The sequence below is a fragment of the Phocoena phocoena genome, chromosome 17, assembly GCF_963924675.1.
Source record: "Phocoena phocoena chromosome 17, mPhoPho1.1, whole genome shotgun sequence".
NCBI classification, from domain to species: domain Eukaryota; kingdom Metazoa; phylum Chordata; class Mammalia; order Artiodactyla; family Phocoenidae; genus Phocoena; species Phocoena phocoena.
In genome coordinates this window covers 47918420-47940272 of record NC_089235.1, presented here as the reverse complement: position 1 = coordinate 47940272, position 21853 = coordinate 47918420, and the positions used below count along the sequence as shown (strand labels likewise).

The window sequence follows — 21853 nt, the reverse complement described above, 5'->3', positions numbered from 1 at the left end:
ACAATGGTAGGATTGACTTCTTTCTGTACTAATCCATGTCTCTGAGGCCCTTCCTTGATACTCTATGTCAAACAGGAAACTGACATGGGTACAGAGGAGGCGTGGGACAGGTGCTAACACACAAACTCAAACCAGGATTTCTGCTCTTCGTGATTTTGGTTCCCAAACATTCCTGTTTCCTTCTGTTTCCCCAGTTAAATCTCAAAACTGCTCTGAGGTGAGAATGGCATTCAGCAGCCAGAATACCTTTAAGAAAAACAGCCCTGTGACCACACTGGTGGGAAGAAAGGAAGGAATTAAATAGGATACAGGATGGCGGCACTTTCCTGAAAGATCTACTTTGATACTGCGGTGCTCCATCCAGGCCAAGGGAAGAAAGCAGTCACCTCAGAGTCTGGTTTTCACGTGGACTCTCAAACCAAATTTAAAAACAACCCTGAAGCCCTCAACTGTTTTCTTTGGAACTGGGAAGCAAAAATCTGGTTCTTTGGAAATAAGGGCAGGTGGGAATGGTAACGTTCCTTTTTATTTAGTTTCTTGACACTGTTCAGTTGTAAAGAACTAGAATCCCACTATGATTCCTTTCCGAGGCACAGTACCTGAACGTGTAGATGATTTGGAGTTTGCAGAGGAGACCAGAGGAAGGAGGGGAGGAAGAAATGACAAATCTGTATCTTCCACATGCTGTTGCTGTTGGAGGCTCTTGTTTTTAAATTATACATACAGAAATTTACAGGATAAATTAAAATCTAAGAGAGTTTAAAGAGTTAAATACACATAATTAAAACACATCCACACATGCACATAAACAAACCTACATGAGAATAGAATACTTTTTTCGCAATTTGCTTAAGTGTGGAATGCAGAACACTGTGTATCTGCCCAACAGGGGAGCCAATGAGATGAACACAGGAATCAGGCTGGGCAAAGCTCACCTTCCACACCCACCAAGCAACTAAGCAGCAGAACTGTGAGCTAAGCTGACGCTGCCAATGGAAGATAACAGCTCTTAGCTCTGCAGACCAAATGCTGTGGGTCTGCTCACAATATAGTCCATTCAGCTGGTGGCATTAATGGCCTTACCCTCTCCAGGGCTCACAAATCTTGGCTCCAACTGAGGCTGCCAATGGTACCAATGATTACAGTAAGTTTTGAGACATGGACACTGGTAGAGCAGGAATTGGGATGAAGCCCCCTACTAAGTTCACTGAAACCATCGCAACAACTTTCAGATGGGAACGATGTTATCACCTCCCACCTAGGTCACTTCGGGTTGAAAAGCTTTGTACTTTCAGTTAACTGACGTCTTCCCATAATCTTTCCCATTGCATTTCAGACTGTAAGACAGGCAAGGCAAATGGTCATTGATGGGTCTGGAGGTACAATTGAGTTTGGAAAAAAATCACATTTTGGCTGACCTTAAAGCGATGCACTTGACATCCAGAACAAGCCCCCAGCCCCCAAGTTACATTGGTTTTTAAGGCAGATTTATCCACCACAGGAGAAGAAGTAATCCCAAGCCCATATTCATACCAAGGTTTCCTCTTGGCTAAACCTTTGCCATTTCATAAAATTATTAAAAGCAAAGTAGTTACAGTCCTATGTATATATTATACATTATATATATATATATATACACATTATGCATATATATAAAAATTTAAAACCTACACCCAGAGGCCAGTGAAGGGATCTGCAACAGTCACATATACACAAGCCAGCAACAGGCAAGATAAGGTTTCTGTCCCAGGAGTCTTTGCTGTCACGGTCCAGGCATGATGTAAGCGATGTGGTCCAGCGTGTTTGACAAGACCTGTTTGGGACAGCCATTCAACTCGGCTAGTTGTGTGGTCACACACGCTAAGGGGCCAAGCACACAGATGATGGAATCCAGAAGCACTGACAAATTGCCAGACACAGCCACCATGCCCTCGGTTTCCTGCAGGTGATGTCCAGTGAGGCTCAGGGACTCTCCCACCAGCTGGAGATGAGCGGCCACGTCGACAGGCTCTGTCTCGGGGGCTTTGTCTGGCGAGGCGGGTAATAATAGCATGTTGGTGGGTGGGGATTTCTTCAGGGCAACAGTACTCCTGCAGAGGAAGCTTTCACTTTCATGGAACCTTCTGAGCTGGATGCTTTTCTTTTCACAGTTGTAGCTTCTGCTTTGTTCTGTTTGTGTTGCAGATGCTGAGGTTTTTGCTTCCAAATCAGTTTGTCCTTTTCTGGCAGTTGCTTCCACACCTCAGCCAGTTTTTTGGGGTTTTTTGTGGGGTTTTTTTTGCGGTACGCGGGCCTCTCACTGTTGTGGCCTCTCCCGTTGCGGAGCACAGGCTCCGGACGTGCAGGCTCACCGGCCATGGCTCACGGGCCCAGCCGCTCCACAGCATGTGGGAATCTTCCCGGACTGGGGCACGAACCCGTGTCCCCTGCATCGGCAGGCGGACTGTCAACCACTGCGCCACCAGGGAAGCCCCTCAGCCAGTTTTTTACTCAGTTTCCCAAAATCTATGCCTAGATGGTCAGACAAAGGTTACACGATACCCCTTAAAGAACACCTGGTAGGCCGACATGTTCTTTTTTGGCTTTTCTTCTCTCTGTCCTTCTCTCTTTTTTTTCTCACTGTGCCTATCCGTGTGGAGGCCAGGAAACGGTGGGGTAGGGGCGGCTGCTCCAGTGTACGGGATGATGGGCGGAGGGCTGGGCGGCGCTGGGACCTCTCCCGCTGGAGCAGCAGGAAGTCCCGACCTTCTCTTGGACTTGGAGTGTCGCTTCTCTTTATGCTTCTCCTTGTCCTTCTTTTTTTTTTTTTTTTTTCCCGGTATGCGGGCCCCTCTCACTGTTGTGGCCTCTCCCGTTGCGGAGTACAGGCTCCAGACGTGCAGGCTCAGCAGCCCTGGCTCACGGGTCCAGCCGCTCCACGGCATGTGGGATCTTCCCGGACCGGGACACGAACCCGTGTCCCCTGCATTGACAGGTGGACTCTCAACCACTGCGCCACCAGGGAAGCCCTCCTTGTCCTTCTTTTTGCTCTTCTTTGACTTCTTTTTCTTCTTGATTTCCCAGTAAGAATCATCAATCACTAACACCCCAGCCTCCAGCTCCCCGCCAGAGGAGGAGCCTGATTCTACTAGAATAGGTTCAAGCCCTGAAAGATCAAGGTTAGCACTGTGGGATTCTGGGAACTGGGAGGCATCAGACCCATAGCCTTCAGGGCCAGGAGATGAACGTGAATCTGAGAATGACTTGTGATTCTTCCAGGCTGTTTTCAGAAAGCTCCGTAACTCGTGTCCTAGGAGTAAAGCACCTTGCTCATCTCAAGCTGACGTCTTAGAGGATTTTTTCACAATTGCTTGTTGAGAGGGGTACTGAAAAGACTCCTCATCAACGGAGCTGCTTCCCTTCTCCTTTGGTGAGAGAATAAGTTTCATCTTTAACCCATCAGGCTCCCAAAGGGTCTGTGTCTCAGTGTTCACATAGAGCAGTTTCATTTTTTTGGATTTGTGGGAACCACCATCCTCCAGGGACAGCTCCCCACTGCTTCTGCTGACTTTCTTCCTGTGGTGTTCCTTTTTACTCTCTGAATGGCTCGAAGAACTGGAGGACTTTTCTCCTGTCTTTTGGTGGGGCTTGGTGCCTTTTGCCAGAGGGGAAGTGATCCCTTTCAACAGGTCCATAGTTGTGTCAGCAGATTGCGGGCTGGACTTTTTCTTCAGTGACAATTCCAAAGACAAAATATCTGGTGTATCACAAATGAAGACTGTTCTTCTATGCTGAATCTTCCAAAATACCAGCCCTCCACCTCTCTCCTCCTTCACCCTGGTTTATCGGCACTCAGAACAAGAATCACTGTCCTCCATAGTAGTAATCATCAGAGGAGTGCTTCCTCTTCTTGTGCTTGTCCATCCCCAAGAAGTAAAAGTTCACTGTCCTTTAACCTCTTCTTGGAAGAATTCCTTACCTGAGCAGTGATTTCTTCCTCTTCCCTTAAAAAATCTTTGTAAGAACGTTTCTTTTCTTCTTGGCTTTGGCCAGCAGCTAGCCCTGTGTCCTCAAAGCTGTGATCACCATCAAAGCAATCTTCACGAGGCTCGTCCAGATCCTGCCTCAGTGCGCTGACTGCTGCCATCTTGGAGAAGGAGCGAAAAGCGCAAGCGGCCAGGGAGCCTCAGTCGAGCCCAGAGCACAGACCTTGAAATAATTTCTATCCTCTTAAATTTGTTGAGGCTTGTTTTGTGTCCTCGTATGTGGTGTATCCTAAGGAATGTTTCATGTGTATTCTGAAATACACATGCTTGAAAAGAATGTGTATTCTGAGGTTTTTTTGCATATAATGTCCTGAAAATATCAATTAAGTCTACCTGTTCTATTGTATCATTTAGTATCTCTGTTGCCTTGTTGATTTACTATTTGGAAGATCTGCCCATTGACGTCAGTGGGGTGTTAAAGTTTCCTACTGTTATTGTATTCCCAGCAATTTCTCTCTTTGTTAGTATTTGTTTTATGTATTTAGGTGATCATATTGGTTGCATATATATTGAGTGTAATATCCTCTTCTTGTATTGATGCTTTTATCATTATATACTGTTCTTCTTTCTTTGTGGCCTTTGTCTTAAAGTCTATTTTGTCTGATATGAGTATTCCTACCCTGTTCTTGTCATTTCCATTTGCATGAATATCTTTTTCTATCCCCTCTTTTTTTTTTTTTGGCTGTGTCAGGTCTTTGTTGCTGCATGCAGGCTTTCTCTAGTTGTGGCAGGTGGGGGCTACTCTTTGTTGTGGTGCGTGGGCTTCTCATTACAGTGGCTCCTCTTGTTGCAGAGCATGGGCTCTAGGCACGCGGGCTTCAGTAGTTGTGGTGCACAGGTTTAGTTGCTCCGTTACATGCGGGATCTTCCCGGACCAGGGATCGAACCCATGTCCCCTGCATTGACAGGCGGATTCTTTTTTTTTTTTTTTTTTTGACAGGCGGATTCTTAACCACTGCCTCACCAGGGAAGTCCCTATCCCCTCACTTTCAATCTATGTGTGTCCTTCGCTCTAAAGTGGGCAGTATATTGGAGGTTCTTGTTGTTTTTAATCCAATCTGCCACTCTGTCGTTTGATTTGAGCATTTAGTTCATGGACATTTAAGGTAAATATTGATAGATAGGGATTTATTCCAATTTTAAACCTTGTTTTCTAGTTGACTTTGTATTTCTTCTGTTTCTTTTTCTTTCTACTTTTTTGGTTTGATGGGTTTTTAAAAATTATGCATGAGTTCTTTTTGGTTTTTGTGAATCTGTTGTGTTTTTGATTTGTGGTTTCCCTGGTTTTCAAGTACATTAACCCATTACTATATACCTGCTTTAGACTCAGTCATATAAGTTCAAACACATTCATACAAAAAAAGAAATCTATGTTTTCTTACTCCCCTTCCCCACATTTTATGATTTTGATGGCCTCTTTTACATCTTCATGTTTATCTGTTTATAGTTATAATTGCTTTCACAAAAAACATTTATCTTCTTTAAATGATTTACTTTCCAATTGTGATTCTCTTTCCTTTAGATTCTTGCTTTTTTTCTATTTAGAGAAGACCTTTCAATATTTCTTTTAGCATAGGTTTAGTATTGCTGTATTCTTTTAGTTTTTGCTTGTCTGGGAAATTGTTTATCTCTCCTTCTATTTTAAACAGTAATCCCACTGGGTAGAGTATCCTAGGTTGTACATTTTTCCCTTTCAAGACTTTGAATATATCTTGCCATTCCCTTCTGGCCTGCAGCATTTCTGTAGAAAAATCAGCTGATAGCCTTACAGGAGTTCCCTTGTAATCAACTTTTTTTCTCTTTCTACCTCTAGAATTCTCTCTTTATCTTTAACTTTTGCTGTTTTAATTATAATATGTCTCGGTGTAGGTCTGTTTGGGTTCATCTTGTTTGGGACCATCTGTGCTTCCTGTACCTGGATATCTATTTCCTTCTTTAGGTTTGGGAAGTTTTCAGCCATAATTTCTTCAAATACATTTTTGATCACCTTTTCTCTTTCTTCTCTTTCTGGGATCCCTATTATGCATAGATTGCCATGCTTTAAGTTATCCCATAGGTCTCATATATTGTTTTCATGTGTCTTTCTGTCTTTTGTTCTGATTGGGTGATTTTCATTATTCTGTCTTCCAGATCACTTATTTGTTTTTTGCATTATTCAGTTTGCTATTTATTGCCTTTAGTTCAGCTTTCTTCTTGGCAAATGAGTTTTCTAATTTTAATTGGCTCCTCTTTATAGATTCTATGTCATTTTTACAGTAATCTGCATTTCCGTTGGTATCCTTTCTTAATTCCTTCAGTATTTTTATTACCTCCTTTTTGAACTCAGGGTCTAGTAGACTGGCAAGGGCTATTTCATTGTTTGTTCTTTCAGGGGAAGTCTCTTGATCTTTTAGTTGCGAGTGGTTTCTCTGTTTCTTCATTTTATTTATATTTCTCTGACTATGAGTTTAGGAAAAACAGTTATCTACTGTGGTCTTGAAAGGCTGTTTTTATGTGGGAGCATCCCTGTGTTGCCTGCGTGAGTCTAATATTTTTGGTGCAAGGGCTGTTTTTAGTATGGATGCCTGCTGCTGCTTTTTCTCAGTGTGTGCTGGCTGTTATCCCCTTGAGAGGGGGTGTGATTGTTGTGGCAGTAACCAGAGCCTGCACTGGATCATGAATGGGACCTCATGTTTGCTCTGTGGTTGTCACAGCCCTGTCAGGGGCAGGGTCTGCTCCCCAGTTGTTGGAGTAGAAGCCCCCATATTCGATTCTAAGCTACAGTGTGAGGTAGGTGGGACTGGATTGCTCCTGCTGGGATAGGAGCCGCTGAGTATTCCTCCTCAGGAGTTGTCCACCAGGAAATGCACTCTGTGGTGTCACCTGTGTAAGCTCGCAAAGTACAGTGTTGTTGGCACTGCCCTCAGCCTTGGGAATGCAGGCAATTGGCCAGGATGTCCCTCAGGTGCTGTGCTCACAAAGCCGCCAGCACAGAGCCACTGAAGTCCAGCACAGGGATCCGCCCATGGGAGCTATGGAATCAGCCCAGACCCCAGCCCCACCTCCAGGTGCCCACAAAGCCCACCAGTGCTAACACCAGACCTGCTCCAGTGCCAGTAATATGCTCCAGTGTTCCACAGGCACTACACCTTCAGAGCCCCAGCAGCATAAATCCACACAGCTGCTGGGACACGGCTCAGATTTCAGCCCCGCTTCTGAAATCTCCAGCACTAGGGATCTGCTCAGATTTTAGTCTTATCTCTATGTGTGGGCACTTGCGCACTCCCAGAGCTCCTAGAAGCAGAGCTGCACCTGCTGTGAGCACACTGAGAATGAGGCTGCTATGGCGGGGCCCCACCCCCTCACTGTGTGTGTGTGTGTGTGTGTGTGTGTGTGTGTGTGTGTATTAACAATGGGGCTTTTATGGCAGATCTGGGCTGCACCCTACACACACCCTGTTGTGGCCCAGACCACACTTCAGTCCCTTTGGGCAGTCTCTGCACAGCCAACCCCAGTCCTCTCCCCCAGTTTGTTCGCTGCAGCCTGTGTTTCAGCACCCAGCCCCTGTGCCATGGGTTGTTTGTTTTTTTGATGTTGAGTGATAGGAGCTGTTTATACATGTTGGATATTAACCGCTTATCGGTCATATCATTTGCAAATATTTTCTCACATTTGGTAGGTTGTCTTTTCGTTTCATCAATGGTTTCCTTTGCTGTGCAAAAGCCTTTAAGTTTAATTAGGTCCCATTTGTTTGTTTTTGCTTTTATTTCCTTTGTTTTAGGAGAAAGATTCAAAAAAATGTTGCTACAATTTATGTCAAAGAGTGTTCTGCCTGTTTTCCTTTAGGAGTTTTATGGTATCTGGTATTACATTTAGTTCTTTAATCCATTTTGAGTTTAGTTTTGTATATGGTGTTAGAGAATGTTCTAATTTCATTCTTTTACATGCAGCTGTCCGGTTTTCCCAGCACACTTACTGAAGGAACTGTCTTTTCTCCATTGTATATTCTTACCTCCTTTGTCATAGATTAATTGACCATAAGTGGGTGGGTTTATTTCTGGGCTCTCCATTCTGTTCCATTTCTGTTCCATCCACAGAAAATTACTATGTGTAATTACACATAGTAATTTTCTGTGAATTGATAGTTTATGTAATTTGCCTATAAGTTTTTTAGAGGCTGTTTGTCATTTTCTTATTGATTTGTGAATCCTTTTTGTAAATTAGATATATTAACCCTATACTACAAATTTTTTTCAATCTCTTATTGGCTTGTGGAGTCTTTCATGAAATAGAAGTTATTTTAAATAAGCATTATCTTTTAAACTTCCAAAACAGATTTGAATTCTCCTTATTTAAGTAACACAGAATGTGTGTAGTATCAGTTTTTGTTTTACCCTATCATGTTTTATTAATTTAGAACTTTTGAGAGTAAGAAAACAATGGGATTTTCTACTTTCTATTCTGATTTGTGTGTGTGTGTGTGTGTGTGTGTGTGTGTGTGTTTGTGTGTTGGTGGGGACTGTGGCAAGAGAATTTCCAGGAAAGTTTATCCCATTCTCTACATTTGCTTTATCGCTCCTCACATCTTTATCCAAGTTTTTATTGAGGGTATACTACACACTTAAAACTTAGATAAATATATGAATTTATTAATTTAAAAATATCAAATCCTGGAAAATAATTTTATCTACCTAAAATTTTTTTCTTTTGAATTTACCTCCTTTCTGTGATTGATTGTGTGATATCTATATGTTTATATATAATTCAGAGCTAGAACTTTGCTCCCACCTAACTCTGTATCCTTTACTGCAGTGAGTGATGGATTGGAACTGAGACCGAAATATAAAGGAGTTTTGCATTGCTTGACCACCATTTGGAAACTTGATGGACTACGGGGACTTTACCAAGGAGTAACCCCAAATGTGTGGGGTGCAGGCTTATCCTGGGGACTCTACTTTTTCTTGTGAGTAGGTCTGGGAGATTTTACAGTAGTAAATAAAAAGGAATTTATGTTTTTAATGATTTTTTAAAAAATCAGTTGGTGAAGCAAGGTGAGTCATTTAATCAGTTTCTCTGCAATGGAAGGGCTAGAAAGAGCAGAATGGCATATTAGTCTCATTCTCTGTAAGCTATTATCAGAGGCATTTAGTCTGGAAAAAAGTTACTAATAAGAAGGTAAAAGGATGAGATGGAGAAACACTCTTCCAGAGGCCATTTCTGTGAGATGGATTCAGGAAGGTGGCTTCCCAAAATACATTGATTCATAATGAAGTTGGAAAAGCAGAAGAGGACAGATCTTGGAGTCCTCATAAGAACATGTATCACAGGATAGCCCTATGGGAACAGAAAGCCAAAGCCAGTGCATGACTGAAAGAGTCTGAGGCATGTTCTTTCTTACCTCCTATTTGACCTGCTCCTTCATCTTTGTAGTTCATTCATTTCCTCACTCCTTCACTGTCAGGTATCATTACCGTTTGTAAACACTGATATTGGATGCTTACTGAAGAAGCCACAGAAAGCACCTGTGGCAGCCATATTCAAGTTGTTGAGTGTACAAGGGCATGGACACAAAGTATTATCACACCACAGTGGAGGAGTGCGTGCTGCTCTGAGCTTGCCCCTGATATCTGAAACTGAATCCATGAATGGGGAGGCTTTTGTTTTAATACAGGGCATTTTTAGGAAAACATCAATACCTGGTATATTTGCCTTCTTCTCTTTTGTGTCTTACATTTTACTTGATCTCTCATAATCTTATGGCAGTATACAAACCAACCTTAAAATATTTCCTAAGTGAAATCAAAATATAAATCAGCCTTAATATTGTTTAAATATTTTTCCTATTTTCAGTTGTAAGACATTCCTAGATGGGTGAAACCGTATGTATAAAATTTATTATGTTAGTAATTTCAGAGCTGTGTGGGTTCTTTAAAGAGAGTTTCTAAGGGCAAGCCATGTAAGGTTTATGTGTTGAAATTATCATAAAACAGTATACTTGTTTTATGATAGAATGGATTGGTCAAGTTTGGAAAGATTTATTTAGTTGAAGTCTTCTTCCTGGAGGAAAGTGGAAATTGGAGTTTGACAAAAAAGGTGATTTAACTCCCTTACTCAGAAGCATTTATGGTTGTTTTCTGCCAAGTAAAGCGTAAATGTCAGTGTGTCACTCAAGTGTAGCTCAGTTTGCCCTGTCTTCCCATCCACCCCTATAACTTTGGCTCATGCTTGTGTTTCCCTATTGAAACTGCACCTGTCTCTCCATACCTGGCTCCGTGTTGCCTCCTACACAAAGCCTTCTCTGATCTCAGTAATAGTTCCTGAATCTCTCATGGTACTGTTTGTGTTATCTTTTGTTATGATTTCTTGTGAGCCACTGTGGTCCTTGTTAATCTGTTAGGTGGGATCCATGGAGTGTTTTAGGTATCAGAATTGCCAACCACAGTATCTGAACGTAATGGTTAGCTGCCCTTTTTTTGTCTGCCCAATTGCTGCACCAGTACACCCCCCCCTTCCAGTTTTCCTGTTTGCTGTTTTTATTAATGGTTGAACATGTGATGAAAATATTTTACATATGTATTGCCAGCCTACATATCTGGGGGGAGAGATAGTATAGTCTTACAGTAAACCATTTCCAGTAAATCCATTATTTGAAAAAGGTGAAAAAGGTATTGTTTTGTAGTTGGATTACGTATTGACTTCTACTTTTGAGGTATTTTTAAGTTACCCACACTTTAAAATAGAATTTACTGCTTTATGTCACCCATTCAAATATTTATACAACTGTTCATGTTTAATTCTTTTAGTTACAATGCCATCAAATCATATAAGACAGAAGGAAGAACAGAAAGGTTAGAGGCAACAGAATATCTCATCTCAGCTGCTGAAGCTGGTAAGGTAGTGTGTGAAATATAAAACATCAACTTCCAACTTGATTTTCACTTTTGTTCTTTATTTGCTTTTTTTCCTATGAACACCTGAGTTTAAATATGCTCATCTAACTATACTAATCAGTTATCACATGAAATTTCTTAGAAGGCAAGTATTCTGATGGATTCTCTGGATAGATTTCAAGAATTTTACTTGTCTCAAAGGGTATAATATTTAGAAAGGTTATGACTCTCTAATGATTTAAGATGATTTGGTATAGTGTTTCTTCCATTAAAATATGATTTCAGTTTTCAAATTAAACAATTTAATAGTCTTGTTTAATTGCCTTATGTATGTATAATATTCAGAAGGAAAAACAAAGTAGGACTCATAAGTCTTTTAACTCCTACTTTGATACCTTGTTACCTTGGTGGTTTTTTTTTTTTTTTCTTTTTGGCCGTGCTGCATGGCTTGTGGGATCTTAGTTTCCCAACCAGGGATTGAACCCAGGTCCTCGGCAGAGAAAGTGCTGAATCCACTGGACTGTCAGGGAATTCCCCACCTTGGTTTCTTAATGTTTACTGATTGTTTTTTAAGGCAAGAATTATCTTTGCTCATTTTGAATACCTAGCTGCTAGCAGAGACCTGACTCACAATAGGACTCCATAAATACTTGTTGAATAAAGGACTACTTAGGAAACTTGGCAAATGCGAAACTTAACCATTTGAATTTTTTTAACAAAATCATCACTCTCTGTAAAGAATGTAAATATTTCTTTTGATATTACATAGTTATTTAATTTTTGAGGTGTTGTGGCTACTTTGAGTGGGTTTGAGGAAGAGGGTGATAAAGTTGGGGTGGGTATACGTGTGCACATGCACAGATGATTGAGGTGCTGGATTGCTGGTCCTTTTCCCCTAATCTTCAGCCCCTCTGGGTTGTACTGTGTCCTCCTCCTAAGTATATGTATCTCCTTATCAGCATGTGCTTCCCAGGACCTCGGTCTGTTCTCCACACTAGGCCACTTTGTTTAGGAGCCAGGACATCTTTGCTACCCTCACACCTCAAAGGGAAAGTGTTTCACATTTTCATCACCTTTTAAATTTATTTCTCACTAACCACATGGGGAACTTTTTAAGACCACCAAAAACTATGTCTACCCATTAACCCTAGGTCTGTGCCTCAGGGACCACACCTTGCTGTTGCAGGTACAGCCCCATTCTTTATATAAATGGACTGTTCTTAATTCAGCTTGTCAGAAGTGAGAAAGTACCTGTATGCTGAGTAATATTATTTAAATCTGATTTCAGGAGCCATGACCCTCTGCATTACCAACCCATTATGGGTAACAAAAACTCGCCTTATGTTACAGTACGATGGTGTTGTTAATGCCTCACAGCGGCAATATAAAGGAATGTTTGATACACTTTTGAAAATATATAAGTATGAAGGTGTGCGTGGATTGTATAAGGTAATGAATTATTATCAATATATTTTAATAGCTGACAATTGTAATTTCCCTTGGCTCTATTGTCTGAGTTCGGAATGACCTGTACTCAGTCCTGAAAAGAAACCAGACTTAGGCAAGGAACAATTTAATGACAACCGAAATCTGTATTGAAATTGTACTTTAAACTGTTTATCCTTATTACCATAAGAAGTATCATCGTGACACTGGTGGGTGTGAGAAGGACTGTCTAAAATAAAACTTTGTTGAGTAACCATTTCTCTAAGTCACACATTGAGGTCACTCATTCCTTATTCCCCTCCCCGGAAGCTGTGGTCCCTTGGAAACTCGCTTAGTTTAGCTTTTTTTTTTTCCTTCACTTGTTCCTTTCTAGGGGTTTATTCCTGGGCTGTTTGGAACATCACATGGTGCCCTTCAGTTTATGGCATATGAATTGTTGAAATTGAAATACAACCAACATACCAATAGATTACCAGAAGCACAGTTGGTAAGGTGATACTTGAAAAAACACTGGTATTTATTTTTATGGGCATTTAATAGATGGAAATTTTGTCACGTTTACTTTGGTAGTATTGCTATGATGATAAGTACTGATTCTGCCACTAATTTAATTTATAGTTAAATATTTTACAGGATAATATTTTACAGGATAATGGCACACAACTGTAAAAAATAGAACCCCATTGAACGACCTTGTTTCAAGAGGGGAAACAGTATTTTTCACTTGTGGATCCACTTCAGTGTTGGTTTCCCTATGTAAATTTTACTTCTATATTTTTAAAGAAACCCTACCTAAAGAAAAACAAATGTTTTCTGTTGTCATTTTAGAGCACAGTAGAATATATATCAGTTGCAGCATTATCCAAAATATTTGCTGTGGCAGCAACATACCCATACCAAGTTGTAAGAGCTCGTCTGCAGGATCAACACATGTTTTACAATGGTGTATTGGATGTAATCACAAAGACATGGAGGTAAGTGTATGTGGTATATCAAAATGGCTCTTAGGAGGTACCTTGTAAATCTTAAACTGTCCAGTTGACCTCATTAGTTTTATAGCAAAGACCAGTGTCTGTGGTGAAAACATGGCTGATGGACCCTTCCTCTCCATATCCCATTTACTCCATAGAAAACCATGAGCCTCAACCTCTTCATCTATAAAATTTGAATATCTAGGTTGACAGAGTTTATAAAAATCAAATGAGATGTATGAAAGTACCTTGACAAATTAATTAAAATTTAGGTATTATAGAATATTTGAATGGCATTGAACTAGGAAGTCATAAAAAACCTAGTTTAATAGAATTAAGAAGGCCCCAAGCGGGGGCAGAGTCAAGATGGCAGACTAGGAGGACGCGGAGTTCGTGACTCCTCACAACTAGGACACCTGCCAGGCACTGGTGGGGGACCACAGACACCTAAGGGGATGAGAGGAGCCCCCCGAGCAACCAGACCCCAGGGAATATTAATCAGGGTGAGGTCTCCCGGAGGTCCTGATCTCGGCACCAAGACCCAGCTGTACCCAACTGCCTGCAAACTCCAGTACTAGACACCTCAGGCCAAACAACCAGTAAGGCAGGAACACAGCCCCACCCATCAAAAAGGACGAGACAACAAAAAAATGTTACGAACGAAGGAGCAAAGTAAAAACCTACAAGACCAAATAAATGAAGAGGAAATAGGCGACCTACCTGAAAAAGAATTCATAGTAATGAGAGTAAAGATATCCAAAATCTCCGAAATAGAATGGAGAAAGTACAAGAAATGTTTAACAAAGACCTAGAAGAACTAAAGGACAAACAAACAGTGATGAACAACACAATAACTGAAATGAAAAATACACTAGAAGGAATCAGTAGCAGAACAACTGAGACAGAAGAGCAAATAAGTGAGCTGAAAGGTAGAATGGTGGAAATAACTGCCAAGGAGCAGAATAAAGAAAAAAGAATGAAAAGAAATGAAGACAGACAACCTAAGAGACCTCTGGGACAACATTAAATGCACCAACATTCGCATTATAGAGGTCCCAGAAGGAGAAGGGAGAGAGAAAGGACCCGAGAAAATATTTGAAGAGATTATAGTAGAAAACTTCCCTAACGTGGGAAGGGAAATAGCCACCCAAGTCCAGGAAGCACAGAGAGTCCCAGGCAGGATAACCCAAGGAGAAACACACCAAGACACATAGTAATCAAACTAACAAAAATTAAATTCAAAGAACAAATATTAAAAGCAGCAGAGGAAATGCAACAAATAACATAGAAGGGAATCCCTGTAAGGTTATCAGCAGACTTTTCAGCAGAAGTTCTGCAGGCCAGAAGAGAGTGGCAGGATACATTTAAAGTGATGAAAGGGAAAAACCTACAACCCAGCAAGGATCTCATTCAGCTTCTATGGAGAAATCAAAAGCTTTACAGACAAGCAAAGGCTAAGACAATTCACCACCACCAAACCAGCTTTACAACAAGTGCTAAAGGACCTTCTCTAGGCAGGAAACACAAAAGAAGAAGCAGACCCACAAAAACAAACCCAAATCAGTTAAGAGAATGGTAATAGGAACATACGTATCGATAATCACCTTGAATGTAAATGAATTAAATGCTCCAACCAAAAGACACAAACTGGCTGAGTGGATACAAAAAGGAGACCCATATATATGCTGTTTACAAGAGACCCACTTGAGACCTAGGGACACATACAGACTGAAAGGGAGGGGATGGAAAAAATATTCCATGCAAATGGAAATCACTGGAGTAGCAATACTAATTTCAGATAAAATAGACTTTAAAATAAAGACTCTTATAAGAGATAAGGAAGGGCACTACATAGTGATCAGGGGATTAATCCAAGAAGAAGATGTAACAATTATAAATATATATGCATCCAACATAGGAGCACCTCAATACATAAGGCAAATACTAACAGCCATAAAATGAGAAATCAACAGTGACACAATAATACTGGGGGACTTTAACACCCCATTTACACTAATGGACAGATCATCCAGACTGAAAATAAATAAGGAAACACAAGCTTTAAATGACAGGATAGACTAGATAGACTTAATTGATATTTCTAGGACATTCCATCTGAAAGCTGACGAAAACACACTCCAGGATAGATCACATCTCGTGTCACAAATCAAGCCTCGTAAAATTTAAGTAAATTGAAGTTGTATCAAGCATCTTTTCCAACCACAATGCTATGAGATTAGATTATAGGGAAAAAAAACGGTAAAAAACACAAACACATGGAGGCTAAACAGTGCGCTGCTAAATAACCAAGAGATCACTGAAGAAATCAGAGTAAATTTAAAAATACCTAGAAACAAATGACAACGAAAACACGACGACACAAAAGCAGTTCTAAGAGGGAAGTTTATAGAAATTCAGTCTCACCTCAAGAAACAAGAAAAATCTCAATCTAACCTTATGCCCAAAGCAACTAGAAAAAGAAGAACAAAGAAAACCCAGTTAGTAGAAGGAAAGAAATCATAAAGATCAGAGCAGAAACAAATGAAATAGGAATGTAGCAAACCATAGCAAAGATCAATAACACTAAAAGTTGGTTCTTTGAGAAGATAAAATTGATAAACCTTTAGCCAGACTCATCAAGAAAAAAAGGGAGAGGACTCAAACCAATAAAATTAGAAATGAAAAAGGAGAAGTTACAACAGACACCACAGAAATACAAAGGATCATAAGAAACTATTACAAGCAACTCTATGCCAATAAAATGGACAACCTGGAAGAAATGGACAAATTCTTGGAAAGGTACAACTTTCCAAGACTGAACTAGGAAGAATTAGAAAATACAAACAGATCAATCACAAGTAATGAAATTGAAACTGTGATTAAAAATCTTCCAACAAAAAGTCCAGGACCAGATGGCTTCACAGGCAAATTCTATCAAACATTTAGAGAAGAGCTAACACCTATCCATTTCAAACTCTTCCCAAAAACTGCAGAGGGAGGAACACTCCCAAACTCGTTCAATGAGTCCACCATCACCCTGATCCCAAAACCAGACACAGATGTCACAAAGAAAGAAAATTACAGACCAGTATCACTGATGAACATAGATGCAGAAATCCTCAACAAAATACTAGGAATTCAAATCCAACAATACATTAACAGGATCATACACCATAATCAAGTGGGATTTACCCCAGGGATACAAGGATTTTTCAGTATCAGCAAGTCATTGTGATACACCATATTAACAGATTAAAGAGTAGAAACCATATGATCATCTCAATAGATGCAGAAAAAGCTTCTGACAAAATTCAACACCCATTTATGATTTAAAAACTCTCCGGAAAGTGGGCATGGAGGGAACCTACCTCAACATAATAAAGGCCATATACAACAAACCCACAGCAGACATCATTCTCAATGGTGAAAAACAAAGCATTTCCTCTACACTCAGGAACAGGACAAGGATGTGCACTCTCACCACTATTATTCAACATAGTATTGGAAGTCCTAGCCACGGAATCAGAAGAAAAAGAAAGAAAAGGAATACAAATTGGAAAAGAAGTGAAATTGTCATTGTTTGCAGATGACATGATACTATACATAGATAGACCAGAAACCTACTAGAACTAATCAATGAATTTGGTAAGGTTGCAGGATACAAAATTAATGCACAGAAATCTCTTGAATTTCCTATACACTAACAAAGAAAGATCAGAAAGAGAAATTAAGGAAACAGTCGCATTTACCATTGCAACAAAAAGAATAAAATACCCAGGAATTAACCTACCTAAGGAGACAAAAAGACCTGTATTCAGAAAACTAAGACACTGATGGGCATTTCCGTCTTTTCCCTTATGTTCTTCTCCTCTTACACCAAAATGACTGCTGTTGCCAAAAACACAAACACAACCCGCGAGTTAGAATCTAGTCCAGCATCATCTGTCTCTGGCAACCTGGCCTCTAGCTGCTGCCTGGTTTAGCATCTTTTAATGTAGAAACCCTCTTTTCTGTTCTCAAAATCAGTAAATGCTTTGTTTCAAAAGCTTCTTATATTTCTGCTGCAGGTCAGTGGACCTGGCACAGATTTTCTTACCCTGGCCTCATCGTACCTTCCCTGACTTGAGGAAACATTTGGATAACAACAGGCAGAGAAAGAAAAACCCCAGTGGGATGTTTTCTCGTTGAATACAAGACCCTCGGTTGAAGGATTTTAGATCCTCTCTTCATCCAGAGGAGTCCCCTTTACACCTCACATAGCGGGTAATCAAAACTGAAGTGTACCGGCTTGGGGTATCATAGGGAACAGAAGAGCATTGCTTCCAGTACAGGTCACAGACATGGGATGGGAGAAAGGCTTCGTTGTCTGTCGTCTTATGGAAAGAGGATCTTAGCATAAAAGGCTGCCTCGCTGTGGCTGGTGCATGCCCGTGGTCACCTGCATGGTCACCTTTGGGTTCCATAGTTTGGATGCTGAATGAGCCATTAGGAAATGCAGGCATTTCCCACACCAGCTAGAATAGCCACACGGTACGATCCTGGGTTCCTGCCATCAGGAGGAAGTTACGAGATCTTCCCACTGCTTCCCAAGCCCTCTTCTCTTATAGGCATTTCTGGAAAGCCTATTAGAAAAGCAAAGAGAATCCGAATCCAGCTTCCCTCCCCAACCCTACCACAAGAGTCAAAGTAGATGGTGTTGTGTGAACATTTATATATATATATACACACACATGTTTGCACTGGTTTAGTTTCATATATACAAGTACACGTTTATGTATTGTGCCCTAAATAATAATAACAATACTAGTGAAGGTTTTTCCCAAGCTTCTTGTTCCTTGGTTCTGGCTTACATTGGGGACTGTGCCACTGACCTGGCTTAGTGTTCCGGTCGGGGTTTGGGGAGAGCAGAGTAGCCAGGCACCCTAGGGGAGGTGGGGACCGCAGGGGCAAGTGTCTCAGAAAGTGAGCAGTGCACACTCCCAACCCCAGAAAGGTGACTTAGACAAACCAGGGGAGCAGGACTCTTGCTCAGGAACCCCAGGGGACCGCTTTGCTTTCAGGCCTGTGTTTGCCCCTTCCCCCCACCCCAGGTCTGTTACCACAACTCCCTGGTGTCTCTTGGTGTTTAGTATGTCTGTAGGACAGTGGAATCCTTAGTCTCTCCAGAAAGGGGCCTCAGCATGGCCTTGAAGACCTGACCAGTGAATTAAGGGATTCTGCACCCCACTTTTCCTGGTCCGTTAAGCTTGGGGTAGAGGGCGGCAGGCGGGTCCCCAGGCATGGTACAGAGGCCAGAGCTGTGCCAGAACGGTGTGCCTGTCCACCTCCAGGCTTCTTGCCGTGAAGCCTTGCGTTTGCCTCTGTTTTTAACCTGTGCTGTTGTGAGATTTGGTGTGTTTCTCTGTGAGTTTTTATTTAATTGCGTAACTTTGTTTTTCCGTTACTGTGACTTTAATTGTACTTTTAATTTTTTTAACAAATGTTACCATTCTTATTTAAGAGAGTAAATTCCAAACAGTCTTAAAAACAAAGACACTAATGAAAGAAATCAAAAATGATACAAACAGATGGGGAGATATACCATGTTCTTGGATTGGAAGAATCAACATTGTGAAAATGACTATACTACCCAAAGCAATCTACAGATTCAGTGTAATCCCTATCAAACTACCAATGGCTTTTTTTTTTTTTTCACAGAATTAGAACCAAAAGTTTTACAGTTTGTATAGAAACACAAGAGTCCCCTAATAGCCAAAGCAATCTTGAGAAAGAAAAACAGAGCTGGAGCAATATCAAGACAGTATGGTACTGGCACAAAAACAGAAAGATAGATCAATGGAACAGGATAGAAAGCCCAGAGATAAACCCACGCACCTGTGGTCATCTAATCTATGACAAAGGAGGCAAGAATATACAGTGGAGAAAAGACAGCCTCTTCAGTAAGTGTTGCTGGGAAAACTGGACAGCTACATGTAGGAGAATGAAATTAGAACACTCCTTAACACCATACACAAAAATAAACTCAAAATGGATTAAAGACCTAAATGTAAGGCCAGACATTATAGCACTCTTAGAGGAAAACATAGGAAAAACACTCTTTGACATAAATCACAGCAAGATCTTTTATGACCCACCACCTAGAGTAATGAAAATAGAAACAATATAAGTAAATGGGACCTAATGAAACTTAAAACTTTTGCACAGCAAAGGAAATCATAAACAAGACAAAAAGACTAACCCTCAGAATGGGAGAAAATATTTGCCAACGAAACAACTGACCGAGGATTAGTCTCCAAAATACACAAACAGCTCATGCAGCTCAATATCAAAAAAACAAACAACCCAATCCAAAAATGGGCAGAAGACCTAAATAGACATTCCTCCAAAGAAGATATACAGATTGCCAACAAACACATGAAAGCATGCTCAACATCATTAACCATTAGAGAAATGCAAATCAAAACTACAGTGAGGTATCACCTCACACCAGTCAGAATGGCCATTATCAAAAAATCTACAAACAATAAGTGCTGGAGAGGGTGTGGAGAAAAGGGACCCCTCTTGCACTGTTGGTGGGAATGTGAATTGATACAGCCACTGTGAAGAAAAGTCTGGAGGTTCCTTAAACTAAAAATAGAACTACCCTATGACCCAGCAATTCTACTACTGGGCATATACCCTGAGAAAACCACAATGCAAAAAGGCACGTGTAACCCAATGTTCATTGTAGCACTATTTGTAAATAGCCAGCTCATGGAAACAACCTAAATGTCCATGGACAGATGCATGGATAAAGAAGATGTGGTACATATATACTATGGAATATTACTCAGCCATAAAAAGGAACAAAACTGGGTCATTTGTAGAGATGTGGATGGACCTAGAGTCTGTCATACGGAGTGAAGGAACTCAGAGAAAAACAGATATTGTATATTAATGCATGCATGTGGAATCATAGATGAACCTATTTCCAGGGCAGGAATAGAGACACAGATGTAGAGAATGGACGTGTGGACATGTTGGCGGGGGGAAGGGGAGGATGGAATGAATTGGGAAATTAGGTTTGACATAAATACACTACCATGTGTAAAATAGCTAGCTCATGGGACCCTGCTGTATAGCTCACGGAGCTCAGCTCCTTGCTCTGTGTTGACGTAGATGGGTGGGATGGGGGGGTGGGAGGTCCAAGAGTGAGGGGTATATGTATGCATATAGCTGATTCACTTCATTGCATAGCAGAAACTAACACAACATTGTGAAGCAATTATACTCCAATTTAAAAAAAGAAAAGGAAAAAAGGCCCCACATCTGCTACTGGTAGCAGAACTTTTGCAAACTCTTGTTTCCATGTATGGAAGACATTCATGTCTTCAGTGTGGGGATGTTTAAATTGTTATAGGTATACATCCCCACGTTTCTTTTTAATTCTAAAAGGCCAGAACAGAGTATTTAAACATTTAAATTCAGTTCACTTTAGTAAATATATATATTGAGAAAGTAAGTGAAAAGTTTCAAGGCTTTATTCCAATTCTAGGCATTAAGAAAATAAAGTTTTATTTTTGTGTGCTATGTTTAGTGTTGTCTAGCATTTTTATTAGTTATGAGATGTTTAATGCCTACATTAGATCAGCTAATACTGTTACATGTTCACACATTTAAAGGCATTTGAAAGATGTTTATGATTTTATCTTCAGGCTAGCTCTGTAGGAAATTAAGTATATATGTGTATATATGTATATATCCTTTTTTTCTCTCTCTGAAGGAAAGAAGGCATCGGTGGATTTTACAAAGGAATTGCCCCCAATTTGATTAGAGTGACTCCAGCCTGCTGTATTACCTTTGTGGTATATGAAAATATCTCACATTTTTTACTTGGCCTTAGAGAAAAGAAAAAGTAAACTAAAAGAAGATAATTCCAGTACATCTGCCCAAGGCAGCCATGTGCTCCTTTGTATTTGAGACATGAAACTCAGAAGAATACTGCACAGCAACGTGGCTCATAATTGAGTTCGATCTGTAATCATTAGAAGTCACAGAACTGCTAAGCCTTCACAATGTTTTTCTGCTTTTGCTTTCCCCATACGTATGGGACTTGGCTTCCTCTACCTGAAATGGTTGCCAGCAACACAACAGTAAAACTGACACCAAATGGAGAGTTTCACAGATTTTCTCCATTTCATTGTCCAAGTAGAAGCTGATTTGCAGCATTTGCTGAATGGATTTGAAGACCGCTCCTTTTTCTGAACTCGTTTGTCTGTATTGGCTTTAAAATCAACCTCTGTGCAATAGCAAAAAAAATGGCTTCTTAAAAGATGTCACTGCTGTTTCAAGTGTTTGCTGGGAAAGATGTTGCCCAAATCCTGACCATTTTTGAAACGGGAAAGTTTGGTGGGGAAAAAAAATCCACTGTAAATGTGCTTTTGTTTTAATTCATTTGGAATGCAGTTAGGTACTTCTCTTAATTTGAGAAGCACCTGACATCTGTTGTCATTCCATCACTAATTTTTTTTCCCAGAAGCTCTTTCATCATTTAAAATGTAAT

General features: G+C 40.5%; 2 protein-coding genes across 2 annotated transcripts in view; one reads left to right on the top strand and one right to left on the bottom strand.

Annotated features, from left to right (window-relative positions):
• Window positions 1-21209, top strand: part of SLC25A32 (solute carrier family 25 member 32) — a 46369-nt gene extending 25160 nt beyond the window's left edge. The window contains exons 2-7 of the mRNA XM_065895608.1: window positions 8817-8967; window positions 10808-10893; window positions 12183-12343; window positions 12714-12827; window positions 13169-13314; window positions 21074-21209. Of these exons, the coding sequence (XP_065751680.1) occupies window positions 8817-8967; window positions 10808-10893; window positions 12183-12343; window positions 12714-12827; window positions 13169-13314; window positions 21074-21209 (794 nt within the window). The remainder of the gene's footprint in view (window positions 1-8816; window positions 8968-10807; window positions 10894-12182; window positions 12344-12713; window positions 12828-13168; window positions 13315-21073) is intronic.
• Window positions 1763-4078, bottom strand: LOC136137309 (HMG domain-containing protein 4-like). Its single transcript, XM_065895717.1, is given in 6 exon segments — window positions 1763-2076; window positions 2079-2257; window positions 2490-2522; window positions 2524-2795; window positions 2991-3738; window positions 3854-4078. Coding segments are annotated over 6 exon segments (1596 nt in total). The 5' UTR covers window positions 3904-4078.
• Window positions 21210-21853: the final 644 nt, after the last annotated feature.